This window comes from Lithobates pipiens, unplaced genomic scaffold (genome assembly GCF_037356315.1).
Source record: "Lithobates pipiens isolate NorthernLeopardFrog02 unplaced genomic scaffold, aLitPip1_a1.2 Scaffold_13, whole genome shotgun sequence".
In the NCBI taxonomy this organism is placed as follows: domain Eukaryota; kingdom Metazoa; phylum Chordata; class Amphibia; order Anura; family Ranidae; genus Lithobates; species Lithobates pipiens.
The window spans coordinates 269,320,551-269,339,711 of NW_027507718.1; the positions used below are offsets into that span (position 1 = coordinate 269,320,551).

Genomic DNA, 19,161 nt, shown 5'->3' on the forward strand with positions numbered 1-19,161 from the left:
GCCCGTGGGATTTCACCATGAAGAAGCTGGCCATCTTGTGTGGCTGCAGCGGGTTCTTTCTCCTCCACACTGTCCCCAGGCTGCCTGTGGGTCCTGGTGGGGTGTTTGTACCCGTGGATGAGCTCAGTGAGCTCCGATGTCTGCGGATCTCACCGGCGGCCGAGCTGAGCTCTTAGCTCAGGCATCCATTTTGACAGCGACTGCACCTCAAAGTGCACTTTCAATGCAATTTCAAGTGCACTTTGCACTTGTAGTTTGCACTTGTATTGCAAAGTGGATTTGCCTTTTGTAAATAACCCCCCATGCCTCTTAGACAGATGAGGCATGGGGTTGATTTCCCTACAAGAAGCAATAAAACTCTGACACAGGTTCCAATCCATCCACATTCTATCTTAAAAATGAAAAAAAAAAGACTTACCTGTACACATTTTTTAATCTTAGTCCTTTTTAAGTTTTTTTTTATAAATATATTCTTAAAATAATTCTCCTACTGCTGGATGTTTAACAGTAACTTGGAATTACAGACTGTCAAAAGTCCTTCAGATCACATAAAATAAATATTAATTGAATTCAATTTCCATTACCTCCAAATATAGCGCCTTTCAAAGTGCGTCCCGTTAGAAGTATCATTGGGTTAAATGAGATTTGTTCAGTTGATACTCCAATAATAACTGTAGTGCCAGAGCCAGCATAAGTGGACAAAATTGCAGAAACCTAAAACAATATAGAGATTACTACTTTACATTCAATTTAGCTATAATACAATTTAATGCTGAATTTGATGCAAAAAATGTAAAACTACTCTTGCTGTGGTACTCCCCCTGCAACGTAAGGGTTAAATGCAATTGGTTTGCCTAGGGTAGCTTTAAATGCAGCTTTTATTATCTTGCACCTCATTCCTCTTGAAACTGAGGCCGCGTACACACGCGGGGACTGTTCGCTCAACTTTGTCCGTCAAACAGTTTCAGCGGACAGTCCGCTCAAAATTAGCATGGACGGACTTGCCCACACACGACGAACGAACAGTCCGCTGAAACCGTGCGCGATGACGTGAACGGCACGTACGACGGGACGAAAAATACGACGTCCTATACACTGCAATGCAAACTTCGGCGTGTAAATCCTTTCTGAGCATGCGCGGAACTTAGTTTGACGAACAAGCCTACACACGAGGGGACTGTTCGCTGAAACAGAGTTTCAGCGGACAGTTTTTCGGAATTTCCGAAAAACTTTGTTCAGCAGACTGTCCGCTGAAACTGTCCGCTGAAAGCCCACACACGAGCGGACTGTCCGCCGAAACACTGTTCAGCGGACAAAGTTGAGCGAACAGTCCCCGCGTGTGTACGCGGCCTGACACTCAACTTTTTCCTCCATACTGCTGCCTTTAAAAAAAAAAAAATTGCATTGATACATGACCCCTCAGGGCAATACCCGCATCCCCATATCCTTTTTATAACTTTTATATAAGCCTTCAAAATGGCGACTTTTGATTTTTCATGTTCAGGTCCCATAGACTTTAACCACTTAAACCCCAGACCATTTTGCTGGCTGAAGACCAGAGCACTTTTTGCGATTCGGCACTGCGACACTTTAACTGACAATTGCGCGGTCGTGCGACGTGGCTCCCAAAAAAAATTTACGTCCTTTTTTTTCCCACAAATAGAGCTTTCTTTTGGTGGTATTTTATCACCTCTGCGGTTTTTATTTTTTGCGCTATAAACAAAAAAAGAGCAACAGTTTTGAAAAAAAAAACATTATTTTTTACTTTTAACTATAATAAATATACCCAAAAAATATATTAAAAAAAACATTTTTTTCCCTCAGTTTAGGCCGATAGGTATTCTTCTACATATTTTTGGTAAAAAAAATTGCAATAAGCGATTATTGATTGGTTTGCGTTTAAAAAATAGAGGATAGTTTTATGCCATTTTTATTAATAATTTTTTTTTTTTTTACTAGTAATGGCAGCAATCGGGGGTTTTTATTGTGACTGCGACATTATGGCGGACACATCGGACATTTTTGACACATTTTTGGGACCATTGTAATTTATATAGAAATCAGTGCTATACAAATGCACTGATTCCTGTGTAAATTACACTGGCAGTGAAGGGGTTAACCAGGAGGTGTCAGTGTAGGGGGTTAAGTGTGTCCTAGGGGTCGTGTTTATAACTGTGAGGGGCGTGGCTGTGATTTACAGAACACTGATCTCTGCTCCAATCACAGGGAGAAGAGACCAGTGTCACTTGTTGCTAGGCAGAACAGGGAGCTGCTGTCTACATCTGTATCTCCCCGTTCTCCCTCCCCATGAGACAAACGCGGGTATCCCCATGACGATCGAGTCAGCGGGACCCACGGTCAGACTCACGGGGGTCCCAACTGGCACGTGCGTGCACCGCCGGCGGCACGCACGCGATGGCACGGGGCAATTTTAAATGGACATACCTGTATGCCAATTTGCCTGCCCGTGCTATTCTGCCGATGTACATCGCTGTGCGTCGGTTGGGAAACAGTTAATGGAGTTTGCAGTTCAGCCTAGATATTTCTCTCTGTTCCAGAGTTCTGATGCAAACCGTAGGGGAGTCTTTGGCCCATCACTATTATGCCCCATACACACGGACGGGTTTTACGACGAAAAATGTTTGATAGGAGCTTGTTTTTTGGAAATTCCGACCGTGTGCATCAGACATTTTGCATCGGAATTTCCGATATACAAAATTTGAGATCTAGATCTCAAATTTTCCAACAACAAAATCAGTAGTCGGACATTCCGATCGTGTGTACACAATTCTGACACACAAAGTTCCACGCATGCTCGGAATCAAGCAGAAGAGCCGCACTGGCTTCAGTTTTCTCAGCTCGTCATACGTCACCGTGTTCTTGATGTTCAGAATTTCCGACAACACTGTGTGACCGTGTGTACAGTATGTAAGACAAGTTTGAGCCAACATCCGTTGGAAAAAATACCACGGATTTTGTTGTTGGAATGTGCAATCGTGTGTATGCGGAATTAATCTTCTAATGGGGAGATCTGTATTGATGGCAACTTTCTAAGTTGGGAATTCTCTTCTTTTTTTTTAAGAGATTATCACAATTTCCGTTGTGTATTCAGGACAAAAAAATGAAGGAAAATCTCCATAGTCAGATGCAGACAGCTAAAATAAAATGAATTTTAGCTTCCACATTTGGCTGTATAAACAATGCTGAGTTGTTGATAGGAATACTGATGCTGAGTCTTTTTTTTCAAAGTATAAAAATGTTGGCCTCATATATGTATGATTTGCGTGAGTAAATTTTCAGCTTGCCTTAGAAATTGATTGTTCCTGTCAGCATGTAGTAAGGTTACCATTTAGGAATCAGTACAAATAAGTAGATCCATCAAATAATGTAACTATAAGCCCAAGTCAAATGGTTTTTATTAAAGACTAAAACTGAAATTTAGGTAGAAGATTAAACATTATTATTTGACTTGACAGCTGTTGAAACATCAGTTTTATAGTCATTTGATGGCAAATCTGATAACACTTAGTATTATTATCAAGTAATTAATTAATTATAAAAGGTCATTGCTCAATAACAGATCGCCACAGTGTTATGTCGCATACACACGACCGGACTTTCTGGCAGACTAGGTCCGACGGTCTTCCCGGCTGCGTTCCGACTGACTTTCCGAATGAACAGACTTGGCCACACACGAACGGACTAAGTTCATTTTGAATGTAAAGACATAAACAGGACTATACAAGGAAGTTCAATAGCTAGTAGCCAATAGCTTCCCTTGCGTCATATTTGGTCCGTCGGACCTGCATACAGACAAACGTTTCCTGATTTTAGTCTGTCGGAATTGAGTCTATCGGATAGATTTGAAACATTTTCTATTTCTAGGTCAGTCAGATTTTTTTCCCGAAAAACAATCGGACAAGCCCACAGATGATCGGATTGTCCAATGGACTGATCCCTTCGGACCTAGTCTGCCGGAAAGTCCGGACGTGTGTATGCAGCATCAGTATTCACGAGTCCCAGATAAAATAATAAAAAAAAAAGTATTACCTCCATTAGTACCATACTTTCACAGAAGCATACATTTGTAGGTGTGAGATTGTACACGCAGGTACAGTAGATACATTTATATAACAATACAGATGTCCCTAGATGACCCTGGAATGAACAAAGCACTCACAGGACAGAAACATGAAGAGATTAAATAATATCCTGACTATTGTTGCTTTGCTTAAACCAAGCTTTCCTTTATTTTGCATGGAAAGTAAACACAGCTGGGAACAAATCATTTCCATACCAATTTAACTCGCTTGCCGGGATACCAAAGTTGATATTATCTCTAAAGCATGTTTGTTATTTTTGGACACTGACAGTGTCTAACATTGAGCCTAGATTCACACTGGTGCATGAAAAACACTGCATGGGATCCGCACAGGAATCGCACCACATTCCTGTGCACATTACATGCGATGTCTGTGTGCTGCAATTTCAACCATACATTTTGTATGACTGAAATCACATTGCATCCTCACTAAAATGGTGCAGGTCAGTTTTTAATAGGAAAGCAAGGGGACTAGCAGGAACAGCAGGGATTTCACATAAAAGAAGCAATACAAAGAGAGCAGAATACTTTCTCATACAAGTACATGGTACAGCAGGCACATATCAGGAATATAAAGTAAAGTGTTGGGGTAACAACCGCTTTAAGAGATAATTGTAAAAACGATCTACTTAAAGCGGGAGTCCGCCGGGACTCCGCGTTTTTTTTTTTTTTTAAAAGCCAGCAGCTACAAATACTGCAGCTGCTGACTTTTAAAATAGTGACACTTACCTGTCCAGCGCGCCCGCGATGTCGGCACCCGAAGCCGATCTCTAGATCGTCTGTCGGGTGCTGCCGCCGCCATCTTGGGTATGGGAATCAGGAAATGGAGCCTTTCGGCTTCATTTCCCGGTTCCCTACTGCGCATGCGCGAATCGCGCTGCGCAATAAGGACGGTCCCCGCTGCCTCTGGGATCTGTGTGTTTCCCAGCAGGCAGCAGGGCACTTGCGGAAAGGGGTGGGCACTTGCGGAAAGGGGCGTAATCTACGCCCCTTTCCGCAGAAAGCTATCCCGGAAGTGGGTGCAGAATACCTGTACTGTACAGGTATCTGCACCCCCCTCCCCCCTGAAAGGTGCCAATTGTGGCGCCGGAGGGGGGGAGGGTTCCGATGAGCGGAGGTCCACTTTAGGGTGGACCTCCGCTTTAAAGGCATTGTAAACTTTCAAATGTTTTCATTGTTTTAACTAGGTATTAGTGTAGTTATCCCTGTGTTGTTTGGTTGCCTTACCTTGTAATGATGGGCTCACATGTTGTGGGTGCAGTTTGTAATGTCATGGCTAATCAGTTCCCTGATGTCCATGTATTCATTCACCTAGCTTGTCCCTACCTGTGAAAGGCATTTAACCCATGGCTAGTCATTTCATCTGTGTTGTATCACACATGGGGGAGTGCTAATGATATGAAACTGCATGGCAAGCTCTCTGTTAATTGCCCTGCCTGTTTGTTTCAGATCTAAAGCTTATTACACGTTTAGTCTTTTTTTTTTTTTTTTTTTAGTTCAACCCAGTGGGCTTAACAAAAAATAAATTGAGAGGTCGCCATACTAACTGTGAGATCTCAGTACAGCGATCTCCCCCCGTTGAGCTATTGTGTTCTTAGACTGATCTGCGTTAACGTCCATTGACTACTAATGCCAATTGTCTGCTTGTCCTTTCAACAAAAGCTGGTCATTGAAGGAACAAGCAACTGTCTGACAGATAACTGTACACACCCAGTAGTGTCACTAGGGTTGGTGTCACCTGGTGCAGAAAACATTGGTGTCACCCCCCCAACCAACTATTGTCCCCCCTCAGTACAGACCCCCCACTAAGTACAGACCCTCTCCCTCAGTAAGGACACCCCCATCAGTGTAGAATCCCCCCTCTTAGTGCAGACACCCCCTTTTAGTGCAGACCCCCCATCAGTATAGAATCACCCCCTTAGTACATACCACCCATCAGTATAAAATCCCCCCTTAGTGCTGACCCCCATCAGTATAGAATCCCCCCTTAGTGCAGACCCCCATCAGTATAGAATCCCCCTTAGTGCAGACCCCCCTATCAGTATAGCATCCCCCCTTAGTGCAGACCCCCCATCAGTATATAATCCCCCTTAGTGCAGACCCCCCCATCAGTATAGAATCCCCCTTAGTGCAGACCCCCACAGTATAGATACTCCCCTTAGTGCATAACCCCATCAGTATAGACACCCCCCTTAATACAGACCCCCCCATCAGTATAGACACCCCCTTAGTGCAAACCCCCACAGTATAGACAACCCCATTTAGTGCAGACCCCCCCATCAGTATAGAATCCCCCCTTAGTGCAGACCCCCCATCAGTATAGAATCCCCCTTAGTGCAGACCTCCCATCAGTATAGAATCCCCCCTTAGTGCAGACCCCCATCAGTATAAAATCCCCCTTATTGCAGACCCCATCAGTATAAACACCCCCTAATACAGACCCCCCATCAGTATAGACACCCCCTTAGTGCAAACCCCCGCAGTATAGACACCCCTGATTTAATGCAGACCCCCGCAGTATAGAAAAGACACCCCTTAGTGCAGACCCCTGCAGTATAGACACCCCCCTTAGTGCAGACCCCCCCCCCATCAGCATAGGCACTCCTCTTCCCTCCCATAGCACCCCCCCACACATGTCCATCTACTTATAAGTAGGCATATAAGTGTACAGTACAGACCTCAGAACAGCGCGGCCACGGACATATACACACAGCGCTGTGTCCCTCGGACTCCTCCTCCTCACTGGATGTAAACAGAGAGGAGGAGGAGGAGGCTTCAGTCTGCCCACTGGGGACACATCGAGGCACAGATCATCAGGGCAGCGGCAGCGTTAGTGGTTCCGCAATCCACGGGTGTCACCCCTCTGGCGGGTGTCACACAGGTGCAGCCCGCACCCCCCTGCCCCCGCCTAGCAACGCTACTGTACACACCGTCCAAATCCTGCATCCTGTTCTTGCTTAACTTTTAAATATTTGAATTGTGTGTTCCCAGCATAATTCATATCTCCCGATTGTCTCTCATTTGGGACAAAAGCCCTCTGTCCCTCATGCAGCCTTAGTTGTCCCTCTTTTTGGTCTGATTTGTACTTCTCTATACTGGATTTCCTGTAACACACTTTCCGTCCTAGGGTGACAAAGCTCATACACTATACTGCATCTACGGAGCAGCATTGTCACCCTTGGACTGTAAAGGTGTTAGGACTACAAAACACCATTTCCTTTTCTCTATTGAATACAGGGAAGTGTTTTTTAGTTCACAGACTGTGAATTGGCAGGGGTGGTAACATTGCTTGCAACTTCAGAGCAGCAAACGCATGTGTCTTCAGCTTAAGAAAGGTTTAAGGTCAGGCATATCAACAGTTTTTTTTTTGTTCATCAGTTTAATGGCTTTTTGTATCAGATTAATGGAGCAGAAATAAGGGGCATTGTTAAAAAGAGCCATTATTAGGATCAATATTTAAGTAGCTAAATTAGGTACCCACCATGATATCAGGTCTTCCAATGCACTCAAAAGAGTAGTTGGCTCCACCATCTGTCATCTTTAGTAACACCTCATGGATTGGAGTGTCAAATTCTTTTGGATTGAGGCATTCAGTAACTCCCAACTCCTTGGCTTTTGCAAACTTATCGCTATTTACATCAACTCCAATGATTTTGGCAGCTCCAGCAACCTTGCATCCAATTACTACAGAGAGGCCAATGCCACCTAACCCAAACACAACACAGGTTGACCCAGGAGTTACCTGCAACAGAACAAGAAACATTAACATATATGTATACTCAAACCTTTTTATTTTGAACAGTGTACTAAAGGGTTAAAACCCCTGCCAGTTTCTTTTTAACATCTGTGCCCGAATAAGATTTCCCTTAGCTTCCTGCTCCAGAGATGCAACAGGAAGTAAATATCCCAAAGTGAGGCGAATTCCCCTCTCCAAAGGCTTTCATGGAACATGTGTTCCAATTGGAAAATTTACATTTACGTCTTTGTCTAGGGACAAATCTAAAATGTTGAATTTTCCCCTCACTTTCATTCTTAGTGATCATGAGTGGTCATAGAACAAACAGAGGAATACATTTCCCCAAACAAGTTTTGCCTAGAGGTACACTTTAAGCTCAATGTGCACATTAACCAGTTACATTGTCAATGTTAGATGAGGAACCTGGGTCCAAGAGGTTTCAATGTCATCATGTGAGGAAATGTTAAATGTCAATACATTACACTAGGTCAGGAGGCACATATCTAAACACTAGTATATCAACGGAAATGTGACTGACTACATACTGTATTCACTTCTCTCTTAACTACATGCAAGTGCTTCTCATACACTTCTTACAATGCAATCTACTTTTCTTTCCAGTAAATGCTTGGAACCACTGTAGTGGGTGCATGCATTTTTGAAACTATGTCTACTAAGTAGAGGTAATCTAAACTATTCTGCTGCTTGACACAAACATCTAAACAACCCACCACCCACAACCACATAAAATAGCCTTGTCTAAAACAAGAATTTAATTTACCAGCACACAAAATATTTTGTATACTGTATGCCAGCCCTGAATAAGAAAGAAATAGTAAAAACCTAAGGTTGACATATACACCGACCCCCCCAAACTCTTCCATCGCTGACCCCTCTTTTCCACCTCCCACCCCTGATTATTCTGTTCCCCTCTAACCAACTCTTTCATTGCTCCTCTGTGCACCCCTTATCCAGTGTTCTTTTCTGTACCTTCTGCACCTCTGCTTCCTTGCTCACCTCTGAAACCCCTCTTTTACCACTCTAGCCTGCACCCAATGTCTACCACTCTCCCCATGTACCCCTTGCACTGCTGCTACACTGTTTACGCTTGTACCCCATGCACCTCTCTTATACTGATAACCCATGCACCACTGCTCCATTGCTCATTTTTGCACCCCTTGCAGTGCTTGCATCTCTTATTCAATGCTAACCCCTGCACCTTCTGAAGTGCTTGCACCCCTCTTCCTTCACTCCTCTTTGCTCTACCACTCACCTCTGCAACATTCTCCAGGGCTCACTCCTACCCCCCGGTAGGTGCCTGCACCCTCTCTGCAGCACTTACATCTGCACTCCCTGTAGTACCTTCACCCCTCTGTCAATGCTATCTCCCATACCCCCTGCAGTACTTTCACCTATCTTTTATTAATTAACTCTGCGTCCCCCTGTGCTTCTCTTCAAGCATTCACCTCTGTATCCCCATGCATTGCCTACACCCTTTTTCAACTGGTTCATTTCAGCACTTTTGGAGCCTTGACCCGGCCAGAACAACAAGGAAAGAAACATAGTGGGCAACCGCAGACTTGGCATCCTGAGCTGGGTACCAGCCGCTAGCAAAGCATATGATCTTGGGTCCTAAATGTCCCCCTAAGTATACCAACAAGGTGCTTCCTAAGGTCAGGTTAAGAAGAATTAGAGTGGGTAAACTTTACTGATGCGAAAGTCCCTTTCTTCCTCCTCTGTTATAAATGTTTTGAAGTTGCTTTTGGGTATTGATGAGCTCCACTTACGGGGTAGGGAACCTTGGCTATCCAGCTGTTTTGAAACTACAAATCCCGGGTGACATTGCAAGACCCTAACAATCACAGGCATGACTCCTAGAGGCAGAGGCATGATAGGATTTGTAGTTTCAAAACAGCTGAAGAGCCGAGGTTCCCTACCCCATAGATGCTAGGTTAGCCGGCCTCTCTGAATGCATGTTAAGGTCAATTGTGGTAAGGTGAACCAAGGTGAACCAAATACTACTACTGCACTACTTGAGGATTCTTGTTTTTTTTTTTTTTTTGGTAAAGTAATGCACCATGCACCAAAAGTATTGATAATAATTGATCAATTTCGTACATTGCAATATTGTACTGTTTTCGGCCACATGAAAATCATATGTGTGGATAAATAAAACTATGTGGAATACTGTTGCTGGCATTTTTGTCTGAAAATGCTAGTTGCATTGCCATTCTTATTCAGTGGCTTTGACCCATTGACATGAAATAAGTGTGTAGAATTGGTGTTATGAATTCAGGCAGATTTCATTTTCCGCAAGCTTCTTGCATGTCACTAACACCATAAAATATAGTAAGAAAAAATAGCCAAGCTGTTTGCACTTTCAGACAATGTCAATAGGTGAACAAGTAGGTATATATGCCTACATATTTGTCTCAGCATTAAATATAGTTTTATAGAAGACACTTTGGGGGTTATTTACTAAAGGAAAATCCACTTTGCACTGCAAGTGCACTTGGAAGTAAAGTTGCTGTAGATCCGAGGGGGACATGCGAGGGAAATAAAAAACAGCATTTTAGCTTGCACATGATTGGATGATAAAATCAGCAGAGTTTCCCCTCATTTCAGATCTACCCCTTAGATTTAGAGTGACTGCACTTCCAAGTGCACTTTCAGTGCAAAGTGGATTTGCCTTTCGTAAATAACCTCCTTTATCACTTCCAAGCCAGAATTTTATAGGACTGCATATTTGTTTAGCCAAGAGATAAACTGTCAAGTGCAGATATATGAAATGTCTATATAACACAAAACTATGCATGTATCAAATCTAAAATGTATATAAAATGTCTATTTGAAACAAGAATGGTCACTGCTGCTACACTGTTTACGCTTGTACCCCATGCACCTCTCTTATACTGATAACCCATGCACCACTGCTCCATTGCTCATTTTTGCACCCCTTGCAGTGCTTGCATCTCTTATTCAATGCTAACCCCTGCACCTTCTGAAGTGCTTGCACCCCTCTTCCTTCACTCCTCTTTGCTCTACCACTCACCTCTGCAACATTCTCCAGGGCTCACTCCTACCCCCCGGTAGGTGCCTGCACCCTCTCTGCAGCACTTACATCTGCACTCCCTGTAGTACCTTCACCCCTCTGTCAATGCTATCTCCCATACCCCCTGCAGTACTTTCACCTATCTTTTATTAATTAACTCTGCGTCCCCCTGTGCTTCTCTTCAAGCATTCACCTCTGTATCCCCATGCATTGCCTACACCCTTTTTCAACTGGTTCATTTCAGCACTTTTGGAGCCTTGACCCGGCCAGAACAACAAGGAAAGAAACATAGTGGGCAACCGCAGACTTGGCATCCTGAGCTGGGTTAGGGTCAATTGTGGTAAGGTGAACCAAGGTGAACCAAATACTACTACTGCACTACTTGAGGATTCTTGTTTTTTTTTTTTTTTGGTAAAGTAATGCACCATGCACCAAAAGATCCGAGGGGGACATGCGAGGGAAATAAAAAACAGCATTTTAGCTTGCACATGATTGGATGATAAAATCAGCAGAGTTTCCCCTCATTTCAGATCTACCCCTTAGATTTAGAGTGACTGCACTTCCAAGTGCACTTTCAGTGCAAAGTGGATTTGCCTTTCGTAAATAACCTCCTTTATCACTTCCAAGCCAGAATTTTATAGGACTGCATATTTGTTTAGCCAAGAGATAAACTGTCAAGTGCAGATATATGAAATGTCTATATAACACAAAACTATGCATGTATCAAATCTAAAATGTATATAAAATGTCTATTTGAAACAAGAATGGTCACTCGCCTTAGCCACGTTAACAGCTGAGCCATAGCCAGTGGAAAATCCACATCCAATCACACAAGCTTTATCCAGTTCTACATCATCATTTATCTTAACCACACACATTTCCTCCACCACGGTGTACTCTGTAAAGGTGCTGGTGCTGAGAAAATTATGAACCACTTGGCCCTTACAGGTAAGTCTGCTGGTGTTGTCAGACATTAGACCATTGTGTTTTCCAAGACTATAAAAAATAAAATAAAAAAAAAAGATGTTATACAATTACTTTTACATGTGAATTAAAAAAGGGAAATATGATCACAAATTTAGTAAACATTCAAAATATAGAGTGACCATTAATGACCAGGTAAACAGTGGAATACAGTTATAACTGATCTCTATTACACACACCATGGCACACATTTTATGGCCTATTTATAAAATGTAGGCCATGGTGTGAAGCCTACGGAGCCCCAGTCAGTTAGCTTCTGATGGTTTAGTAGTCTCAAAGGCCATACCGCTGCTTGATACATTTTTTGCTCCATAAGATGCACCTAGGTTTTAGAGGTTGAAAACAAGAAAAAAAAAATTCTGAAACAAATGGTGTACTAAAATATTTTCCAGTGCCCATGAAATGCAGAGTGACCATTACCATAGAAAATGCAGAGTGACCATTACCATAGAAAATGCAGAGTGACCATTACCATAGAAGTATTGGCAGGGTATTGCAGAGTATTGGCTGGATATGGCAAAGTATTGGCTGGGTATGGCGGAGTATTGGCAGGGTATCACAGAGTATTGGCAGGGTACAGCAGAGTATTGGCAGGGTACAGCAGAGTATTGGCAGGGTATAGCAGAGTATTGGCAGGTTATTGCAGAGTATTGGCAGGGTATGGCAGGGTATGGAGGGATGGCTGTGACCGCACTTGTCACAGAGCAGCGCTGTGGGCACTACAGATGCAGCCCACAGCACTGCTGCCATCCGATCTCTCCCCTCCACTGTACAGATCTGTACACAGAGGGGAGAGAGGAACTGGCATCATCATGACGCCGGTTTGTTTACAAGTGATCGCTCCGTCACATTGCAAACGGCGGGTGCAGCAAGATGGCCGCTGCTCCGGAGCTAAGCTGAAGCCATTGCCTTTCCTAAGGCTGAGGCCGTGGAGCACTCCGGATCGTGGCGCGAGCGGTGCCAATCGTATATTCGCACCATAAGATGCAGGCACATTTCCCCCTATATTTCTGGGAGAAAAAAGTGCGTCTTATAGTCCGAAAAATACGGTTAACCTAAGTGTAAAAAAAAAACTGTCTGCAACATGATAAATAAGTGTAAATCACAAAAGTGGATATACAACTTTAAACATTTGTTGGCAATAATACATACTGTATTTAGCTGTTTGTCTGAGGTTCAGCTTTGTACCCTCAAAACAAATCAACACATTTCAGTCCACAAAATGCATTTATGTTTCTTTGAACCTCTCATATAATAGGTATCATTTGGATATTCAGTTTGTGGCGATCATATAGCATGACATGACAGGATGCAGTGATGGACAAAGTCATCAATGGGCCACATCTGTGATTTTTTATCCCCCTCATTCAACCACTGTACAAACATTTATGATAGATAGGTAGATAGATAGATAGAAGTGCCCTGAAAAAGTATTCATACCCCTTAAAAATGTCCTTAAAAATGTCCACATTTTGTCATGTAACAACCAAAAACAGAAATGTATTTTATTGGGATTTTATTTGATAGACCAACACAAAGTGGCACATAATTATGAAGTGGAAGGAAAATGATAAATGGTTTTCAAACATTTTTACAAATAAATATCTGAAAAGTGTGGTGTGCATTTGTATTCAGCCCCCTTTACTCTGATGCCACTAACTAAAATCGAGTGAAACCAAATAGAGTCCGCCTGTGTATAATTTATTCTCAGTATAAATACAGCTGTTCTGTGCAGCCCTCAGAGGTTTGTTAGATAACCTTAGTGAACATACAGCATCACTAAGGACAAATAACACGCCAGACAGGTCATGGATCAAGTTGTGGAGAAGTTTAAAGCAGGGTTAGGTTATAAAAAGAATATCCCAAGCTTTGAATATCTCAAGAAGCACTGTGCAATCCATCATCTGAAAATGGAGAGTATGGCACAACTGAAAACCTATCAAGACATGGCCATCCACCTAAACTGACAGGCCAGGCAAGGATAGCATTCATCAGAGAAGCAGCCAAGAGGCCCACGATACCTCTGGAGGAGCTGCATAAATCCACAGCTCAGATGGGGGACTCTGTCCACAGGACAACTATTAGTCCTACACTCCACAAATCTGGCCTTTATGGAAGAGTGGCAAGAAGAAAGCCTTTGTTAAAAGAAAGCCATAAGAAGTCCTGTTTGCAGTTTGCGAGAAGCCATGTGGGGGACACGGCAAACATGTGGAAGAAGGTGCTCTGGTCAGATGAGTCCAAAATTGAACTTTTTGGCCTAAAAGCAAAACGCTATGTGTGGAAGAAAACTAACACTGAACACACCATCTACACCATCCCCACTGTGAAACATGATGGTGGCAACATCATGTTGTGAGGATGCTTTTCTTCCGCAAGGACAGGGAAGCTGGTCAGAGTTGATGAGAAGATGGATGGAGCCAAATACAGGGCAATCTTAGAAGAAAACCTGTTAGAGTCTGCAAAAGACTTGAGACTGGGGCGGAGGTTCACCTTCCAGCAAGACAATGACCCTAAACATACAGCCAGAGCTACAATGGAGTGGTTTACATCAACGCATATTCATGTGTTATAATAGCCCAGTCAAAGTCTAGACCTAAATCCAATTGAGAATCTGTGGCAAGACTTGAAAATTGCTGTTCACGGACACTCTCCATCCAATCTGACAGAGCTTGAGCTATCTTTCAAAGAAGAATGGCCAAACATTTTACTGTCTAGATGTGCAAAGCTGGTAGAGACATCCCCAAAAAGACTTTCAGCTGTAATTTCAGTGAAAGGTGTTTCTACAAAGTATTGACTCAGGGGGCTGAATACAAAAGCACTGCACACTTTTCAGATATTTATTTGTAAAAAAAGTTGAAAACCATTTATAATTTTCCTTCCCAATTATGTGCCACTTTGTGTTGGTTTATCATATAAAATCTCAATAAAATACATTTACATTTTTGGTTGTAACATGACAAAATGTGGAAAATGTCAGGGGTATGAATACCTTTTCAAGACACTGTAGATAGATAGTAGCTTTTGCATGTCCTAAATTTCTCATGGTCTATAATATGTAAAGTATCTCAGACAACAAACACTGCTTTTGCTTCTAGTCTTAATTGTACCAAAAGCAAATAGGAGATGCATTTTGCATGTCTCAGTGCTAGTCTGGCATGGAGTAAATGAGGTACTTGCTGCCTGATACCACTTGATTATCACAAAACGGGCATGATTAGAACATTAAAAAGGGTATTTCACCTGCCCTAGAAGTGAGCAGTGTCAGGGACTATTGAGGAGATCTCATGCATGCGCAGTAGTAGCAGTACAGCCGCTGGGGTTTCACCACTATATTAACCACTTGACCTTACTACCCCATTCATGACCAGACCTTTTTTTTAGGGCTGTTACTGATTAAAATTTTTGTGTTTGATTAATCAATTTTATTTTAAAAGTAGATTATTCGACTAATTTCGATTAATTATAACGCACATACAGATTCAACTACTTTTATCTGATCTCCTTACATTGCAACTCTGCATTAGTCAGTGGTAAAAGTGGTATACACTATATACAATCACCCGACACTAGTTAATTTCCACAATCCATGACTTAGCTTCACAGTTCACACAAATACTTTTTCAATTCAAACTGTAGCACTGATATAAGTATTTTTTTTTTCACAGTAGCGTGACAATCCCTCCACCTCTGGTCTAACTACTCACTCTCACCTTATGGCATGGACCCTTGTGCAAACAGGTAGTCATGCAAGCGGGTATTAAAACGGTTAACATGGACCATAAACTTCTCTCATGTCTCCTTAGATCTCAGCAAGGATGCCAGGTCATGGGTAGAAAGAAAAGATCTAAGTGCTCACCACTTAAGTATAAGATTTAATTTTTGTGTTCAAACACAAACTACTCACATAAAGATGATAAAAACACAGCATGTAAAGCCGACAATCGTGCTAGTTCCAAAGGGCAGCAGCAGGTGATGTCATGCCTGGCTCCTTCCCCATATGCGTTACATTCAATCAGAACTTCAACCTCACCGGACTCCTCCCCCCTTCCCTTCGTCAGCAGACGGAGGCACTTGGGGAAGGGGGGAGGAGTCCAGTGATGTCGATGTCCGTGACGTCACCTGATATCTGACGGAAGTCCCTCAAGACCCGGAAGTCGGCGGAGATGTGAGTACCGATCAAAAGAATTTGGATTGATCAAAAAAATGTATGATTAATCGAGGAATTAATCTTTAATTTCCACAGCCCTACTTTTTTTTACTGGTAATTGCGCATTCATGCAACACTGTACGCAAATTAAATTTTTAGCATTTGTTTCACACAAATAGAACTTTCTTTTGGTGGTGTTTGATCACAACTTGGTTTTTTTTTATTATATAAATAAAAAAGACCAAAAAATTTTACATTTTTGAACTTTGAAAACATATCCATTAAAAAAAAAAGATAAAAGAAAATCGAATGTCTTCATAAATTTAGGTGAAGATTTATTCTGTTACACGTCTTTGGTAAAAAAAAAAATAATAATCCAATAAGTGTATATTAACCACTTACAGACCGGACCATTTTGCTGGTCAAAGACCAGACCACTTTTTGCGATTCGGCACTGCGTCGCTTTAACTGACAATTGCGCGGTCATGCAACGTGGCTCCCAAACAAAATTGACGTCCTTTTTTTCCCACAAATAGAGCTTTCTTTTGGTGGTATTTGATCACCTCTGCGGTTTTTATTTTTTGCGCTATAAACAAAAATAGAGCAACAATTTTGAAAAAAACGCATTATTTTTTACTTTTTGTTATAATAAATATCCCCCAAAAATATATTAAAAAAACATATATTTTCCTCAGTTTAGGCCGATACGTATTCTTCTACATATTTTTGGTAAAAAAAAACGCAATAAGCGATTATTGATTGGTTTGCGCAAAAGTTATAGCGTTTACAATATAGGGGATAGTTTTATGGCATTTTTATTAATCATTTTTTTTTACTAGTAATGTCGGCGATCAGCGATTTTTATTGTGACTGCGACATTATGGCGGACACATTGGACATTTTTGACACATTTTTGGGACCATTGTCATTTATACCGCAATCACTGTTATATAAATGCAGTGATTCCAGTGTAAATGACACTGGCAGTGAAGGGGTTAACCAGTGGGTGGCAGTGTAGGGGTTAAGTGTTCCTAGGGGTGTGTTACTAACTTTTGGTGGCTGGGTTTTCATTTAGTGAACACTGATCTCGGCTCCAATCACATGGAGCAGAGATCAGCGTCACTTGTTGCTAGGCAGAATGGAGAAAGGCTGTTTACAACGGCATTTCTTCATTCAGCCGCCCCGTGGGACGAACGCAGGTATGCCCGCGGCGATCGAGTCCGCGGGACCCGCGACCGGACTCATGGGGGTCCCGACCAGCACGTGAGCGCGCCACCGCCGCAGGGCAGCAAATTTAAAGGGACGTACAGGTACGCCCATTTGCCTGCCCGTGCCATTCTGCCAACGTACATCGGCGTGCGCTGGTCGGGAACTGGTTAATTGGTTTGTGCAAAAGTTATAGTGTCTACTAGGGATGAGCCGAACACCCCCCGGTTCGGTTCGCACCAGAACTTTCGAACGGACCCCAAATTCGAACGAACGTTAGAACCCCATTGAAGTCTATGGGACTCGAACGTTCGAAATGAAAAGTGCTAATTTTAACGGCTAATATGCAAGATACTGTCCTAAAAAGGGTTTGGGGACCTGGCTCCTGCTCCAGGGGACATGGGTCAATGCCTAAAATGTTTTTAAAAATGGCCGTTTTGGCGGGAGCACTGATTTTAATGACGAATAAAGTGAAAAAAAAAGTGAAATATTCCTTTAAATATGGTGCCTGGGGGGTGTCTGTAGTATGCCTGTGAAGTGCCACGTGTTTCCCGTGTTTAGAACAGTCCCTGCACAAAATGACATTAAACGGAAATAACACCATTTAAAACTGCTTGCGGTTTTAATGTTATATCTGGTTCCTGCAATATGGTTGAAAATCATTGAGAAAAATGTCATGGGTAGCCCTCCCTGCCCATTACCAGCCTATTTGGGTCTTGTACGCATATTAAGGGGAACCCTGTACCCATATTAAAAAAAGGAAATGCGTGTGGCCCCCAGGCCCTATATACTCAGAACAGCAGTATACAGGCGGTGCAAACAAGACAGGGACTGTGTAGGTTTGTTGTGTTAAGTTGAATCTGTTTGTAATTTTCAACTGGTACATTTTTAAAGTTTAGCTCCAGTCAAAAAAACTATTTTTAAGCTTTTTGGAAAACATAGGGAAGGGTTATCACCCCTGTATAATTTGTTTTGTCGTCCATCTTTTTTCACCTCACTTGCTGTTGTCTCCTTCCGTTTGCAAGTAGGAGATGTTTGTAAGTTGGATGTTTGAAAGTAGGGGCCTGCCCTATATGCTCTGCAGAAATGGCGGAACAAGGTGTTGGTTTTGCCACAACATTGTAAGCCCTCAAAGTGACTCTTGGTGGGCGCTGGAGCGTCCTGCTGTGAACGATTATATCAAGAATTGTAATTACATGCCATTGTTGAACAGTGGTAGAAAAATTGACCTTTGGTGGTTGTGGTGCTGGTGCCACAACACTATAAGTCCTCACCGTTACTCTGGGTGGGCACAGGAAGGGGCCCTCCTGTGAAATATTATATCAAGAATTGTAATTACATGTCCCTGTTAAACAGGGGCAGAAAAATTTGGCCTTAGGCACTGGTGCTGCTGGTGCCACCACACTGCAACCTCTTCCATATACTCTAGTTTTATTGCAGGAATTAGCCCTGCTGCAAAGCATTGCATCAAAAATTGTACTTAAACGCCCCTGTTAAACAGGGGCAGAAAAATTGGGCCTTAGGCACTGGTGCTGGTGCCACCACGCTGCAACCTCTGCCATATACTCTAGTTTTAATGCAGGAATTAGCCCTGCTGCAAAGCATTGCATCAAAAATTGTAATTAAACGCCCCTGTTAAACAGGGGCAGAAAAAATTGGGCCTTAGGCACTGGTGCTGGTGCCACCACACTGCAACCTCTGCCATATACTCTAGTTTTAATGCAGGAATTAGCCCTGCTGCAAAGCATTGCATCAAAAATTGTAATTAAACGCCCCTGTTAAACAGGGGCAGAAAAATTGGGCCTTAGGCACTGGTGCTGGTGCCACCACACTGCAACCTCTCCCATATACTCTAGTTTTATTGCAGGAATTAGCCCTGCTGCAAAGCATTGCATCAAAAATTGTACTTAAACGCCCCTGTTAAACATCTGGCT

At 42.6% G+C, this 19,161-nt stretch overlaps 1 protein-coding gene across 2 annotated transcripts in view; it reads right to left on the bottom strand.

Moving 5' to 3' along the window:
* The window catches only part of LOC143974844 (alcohol dehydrogenase 1-like), a 217,699-nt gene that overhangs the window by 114,197 nt on the left and 84,341 nt on the right, over nucleotides 1-19,161 (bottom strand). For both annotated transcript variants that reach the window (XM_077476601.1, XM_077476600.1), the window contains exons 5-7: nucleotides 11,667-11,885; nucleotides 7,584-7,844; nucleotides 585-714 (exon numbers count right to left, since the gene is read on the bottom strand). In XM_077476601.1, coding sequence (XP_077332727.1) covers nucleotides 585-714; nucleotides 7,584-7,844; nucleotides 11,667-11,885 — 610 coding nt within the window. The remainder of the gene's footprint in view (nucleotides 1-584; nucleotides 715-7,583; nucleotides 7,845-11,666; nucleotides 11,886-19,161) is intronic.